The sequence below is a fragment of the Austrofundulus limnaeus genome, unplaced genomic scaffold (assembly GCF_001266775.1).
Source record: "Austrofundulus limnaeus strain Quisiro unplaced genomic scaffold, Austrofundulus_limnaeus-1.0 Scaffold148, whole genome shotgun sequence".
Taxonomy (NCBI): Eukaryota; Metazoa; Chordata; class Actinopteri; order Cyprinodontiformes; family Rivulidae; genus Austrofundulus; species Austrofundulus limnaeus.
Window position 1 is genome coordinate 1,175,926 of NW_013952550.1, and position 4,487 is coordinate 1,180,412.

Below are 4,487 nucleotides of genomic sequence, written 5' to 3' on the forward strand. Positions count from 1 at the left end.
TATAATTTCAATTAAACACTGGTTTATTCTGCAGGAAATAAAATATTGCTCTCTGCAAAGATTTAAAACAAAATAATAAAAAGATGAGCTTCAAACTGTCAGAGCAGTAAATAAATATTCAATCAGGTGAAGCGTGCATTTGTGACATTTTTATAAAGCTGTAGCAGATCGTCGTAAAGAATGTTATTTACAATAAATAGTTTAAAAACAGTATTGAGTACACAGGTTAAAAAATAAAACACTTCTCTGTGCTCTGGGAAGTTAACTAGCAATGTATAGCTGTCAACAGTTACATAAAACAACAAAAAATAATATCATGTATTTGGTGTGACATGAGCACCATCTACTGTTAGCCAAATAAATTACAGAAGATTAAAAAGTGTGCATTGTTCTATGGTAAAACAGTTTTTTTTAAATATATTTACAAGTTGTTTTAGTAGAAAATCTTAATGTACAGATATGACTGTAGCTACAACACAATAAAACCCTGAATCACATTTTACAAAGATTAACTGTAATTTGTTCACAGTGAACCTTATTTGGTAAAAAGAAATAGAAAAGATTAATATTACAGGACAAAAAAAGGACAATTATTTGGCCTTAAACATATTGCTAAGACTTCCTGAGTTCACACAGTGATCAAAGACCTTCTTGTTGAGGACAGTCGGCAGGAAAACTAGCAGTGCAGACATAGCAGATAAAACAGTTTTTGCTCAAATTCAGTGGCATTGCTGTCCTGATTTAAAGACAAGTTAAAAAAAAAAAGAGTTTAAGACTGTGCAAGAAAAACATTTAAACTTTACAAATAAGGCATTTGTCTGCATTTATTTGGCCCGATTGTAGCTAAACTCTGAGATATTTTATAGCGTGGCTCAGTTAAAGAAGCTTATAATGCTCTTTGGACACTTTAGGCTTTCACAGCTCCCCATGGCTGCAGGGCAGCCTGAGGCAGGATGAACTGTGGAGACGGCTGCGGTAAGATGTAGTAACCAAAGACCTGCTGGGGTGGAGGCGGTGGTGCTGGGGGTGCACACACTGTGGCCAGGAACACCGGAGCCCCCTTCTTGTACTGAGGCCATACTGGTGTGGGATGATAGAAGTACTGGAGACTAGCAGGGACCTTGAGAGAACAAAGAAAGAGAAATTAATTTTTGAAAATACAGACTTGAAACATTGTATCATGACTTTGAATGAGCGTCTGTGTGTTTGTTGTTCCTGAACTTTGGGCTTTCATCAGTTTGTCTGAAAGCTTTCCAAGTCATCTTCTTCTYATCTTACCACAAATGATTGTTTGGAACAAACAGACAGTTCCCTTTATGCTATAATTTTCATATGAATGACCAAAACAACAATTTCAGAGAGAGTCAACAGCAACAAGTGCTTTGAGAATTATTTTAAAATGGAATACAAATTATATCTTAAGGACACGTTTTTGGGGCAGTGTTTGCTTTTCAGCAATAATAGTTCAAGGYCAGTGTAGAGCTGACGGAAATACAAATGTAGAGCTGAATTAAATTGGAAAGAAAAACAAGATTTTCTCTTAATTTAAACTGAATTTGATTTAAATACATGATATGCTGTGCTGGGTACTTTTTAAAAAAAAGCTTCAATAATTTGGTGCCCACTTATCTCACCACCGATGCCACATGTGAAAGAAAAACCCCACAAAGACGTCAGACGTCAACATTTCCTTTTTTAATAATTCCATTTCAGAAGTATGGTTATTTTGTCTTATACTGCAGGTGTAATAAATCCTGTACATGTGTGATGGGATGATCTAACTTTGCCAAGTACAACAACAGCCATGTTTATAGACATAAGTAATTGGAATGAACGACCAATCGGAATAAAAAAAGCGTCATGTAAACGCTCCAATCAAAATATTCTGATCCGATCCAGCTCGATTGGAATGAATTTGTAATGAGAGAGGTGGTTTATGCCGATTGGTAACCCAGATGGCGTGCATGTGAACACTTCTTCTGATCATGTTATTCTGGTTGTGGAAAACTGACCTGACTGCACGAGTGCCCCATGTCAACCTGACATATCCCTGCTTGGCTATAGGTATGTTACACCATTTCTACTAGAAACTTTGAAAGAGCGGGTTCATTCTGGTTGCTAAGAAGAAACAGAACGTTTGTTTATGTACACTGTGAAGTAGAACTTCTGAGTTTTTTTAAGGGAAAGTTTACAACTCTGCTATTCTAAATACAAGCCTGAAGCTTGTAAACGCTCARCATGATCAGGTTAATTTTGTGCTCATATAAACGACACATTAGGATTGTTTAATTYGAATATTTTTACACTCTGATCAAAACAATTTGCGCATGTGATAGACATTTTGAGTTTTATCCTTTCCTTTTACCCCAATATATTTCCCATCACATATCCTATTGTCTTTTTTTTTGGGCCCAAATAAAAACTCAAGTCCAAAAAAAAATTAAAAAAATTAAAAACTGAGCCTTAATTTGTTAACATCTTTAAACTTCCTTTTAGGATTTCCTTATTTTTGGGAGACTGGTCGATACATGGATAATACTGGTAGAAAAGATCGGCTTCTCATCTACCTCCACAATAGTCTGAAAATCAGCCACTGTCCACTTTTGCTCTGCTGTGAGCACGAATATCCAGTTCAAACAAGTTTGTATTGTTTAAAGGGTATTGTTCAATGGTTTTCAATAAAATGAAATTGGAACATTGAAGTTRTATTGYGATCTTATAACACCTGACAGCTATTAAAAAAAAAAAAATCGGTATCAGCCAAAATCACAATCGACAGGTCAGACTTTTTAAAGACCAGTGATAGGCCAGAAAACTGCCATCAGTGCACCCCTACTTMCGTTTAATTATACACAAGTACAAACCAAATGGTTTTCAGAGCCTTCGCAGACAAACTGCATTGCATTTAAAAATTGCTAACAAATCTATGATTTAATGCAACAACCACACAGAAAAGAGAGGCTAAGCTAGCACTGTAAAACAGGACTTCTGGAGCCAGGACACAAACTGCTGCAGTTCTGAAAGAAGAATCGATGTCCGTTCTTACTCAGTGAACAGTATCAGCTGCTTGTCMAGTGTCTGATTCTCTTTATCATCYCAGATGAGCTCATGCTCAAATCACTCAACCAAAGTTTTTCTACCTTTTAGACAACTTTATGGTAACTGAGTCTGGTTTTATTTGTGTCATAAAATACTACAGTAAGTATTTATGGCAGGTGTGTGTGTGTGTGTGTGTGTGTGTGTGTGTGTGTGTGTGTGGTCCTGACTCATTTTAAAAAGCCCACATTCATGGTAATGAAAGAACATGTCGTTCCAAGCAGCACTGTGGCTTATCAGTGTTTTTTTTAAGACAACATTGAAAAGCCTCCAGCCCAAACAAATGAACTTATCAGGGTTTAACATGGGRAAAAAAAGACCGTAAATGTCAACGATGTAGCAGATTGGCTTTAAACMAAAAGAGGGAAAAAAAATTACCTTTTTCCTGACGTATTTGACTTTATTTTGTGCTTCTGTCTGCCACTTGCGCACCCTGGGCACCATCGTTACTGTGTAGGTGCTGCTTTCTGCCGCTTCCTTCTTCAMGCCCTCCGCCAGCTTTTCTTCTAAGTCGCCATCTTTCGCCTCCTCCTCCGTGTCGCTCGATGCGGTGGAACCACAGTCCGAAGAGGTAGCGGAGTGGTAATCCGACGTGTCTAGGCTCAGAGAGGAGTCGTCCCGGCCACCCTTCACGCTCTCATCTTCCTCGTCCTCTTTGAAGCAGGCGATTGTGAAGGGCCTCCCGTTTTCCCTAGATCTGTACGAGAGAGTGGAGCACTGAATTTGGAGACCTCACATACATTATTTGAGAACCAAAATATCTAAATCTATAKGAGTWCTGYATAAAGCCAGGGAGTTATTCAATGACAAAGCTCTGCTTGTGTTGTACAATTCAATAATTGTTCCAMATTTAATTTACTGTGTTGAAATCTGGGGTAAAGCTTGCAAAACAATTACAAATCCGATTTTTGTTTTACAAAAAAAGAGCCGTAAGAATTATCGCGAGAAAAGATTACAATCAGCCATCTAATACATTATTTTGTAAATTGAAAAATTTGAAATTCTATGATTTGATTGACCACAATATTTTACAGTTTATGTACAAGGCTCACAGAAACATATTACCTTCCAACATTCAGGTAAACTTTAAGAGAGACAGTTGTTATTATCTAAAGGGGATGGAAAAGTTTCTGAAGACATATTTTTGTTTTGTTTGAAAGAAAGATATACTTTAATCCAGGGTATAGTTTAATCCTGGGTATAGTTTAATCCTGGGTATAGTTTAATCCAGGGTATAGTTTAATCCAGGGTAGTTTAATTCAGGGTATAGTTTAATCCAGGGTATAGTTTAATCCAGGGTAGTTTAATCCAGGGTATAGTTTAATCCAGGGTAGTTTAATTCAGGGTATAGTTTAATCCAGGGTATAGTTTAATCCAGGGTAGTTTAATCC

General features: G+C 36.9%; 1 protein-coding gene across 1 annotated transcript in view; it reads right to left on the bottom strand.

Annotated features, from left to right (window-relative positions):
- Positions 1–5: 5 nt before the first annotated feature.
- Positions 6–4,487, bottom strand: part of si:dkey-79d12.5 (maternal B9.15 protein) — a 10,554-nt gene continuing 6,072 nt past the window's right edge. The window contains exons 4-5 of the mRNA XM_014016620.1: positions 3,475–3,793; positions 6–1,120 (exon numbers count right to left, since the gene is read on the bottom strand). Of these exons, the coding sequence (XP_013872074.1) occupies positions 908–1,120; positions 3,475–3,793 (532 nt within the window). The 3' untranslated portion in view covers positions 6–907. The remainder of the gene's footprint in view (positions 1,121–3,474; positions 3,794–4,487) is intronic.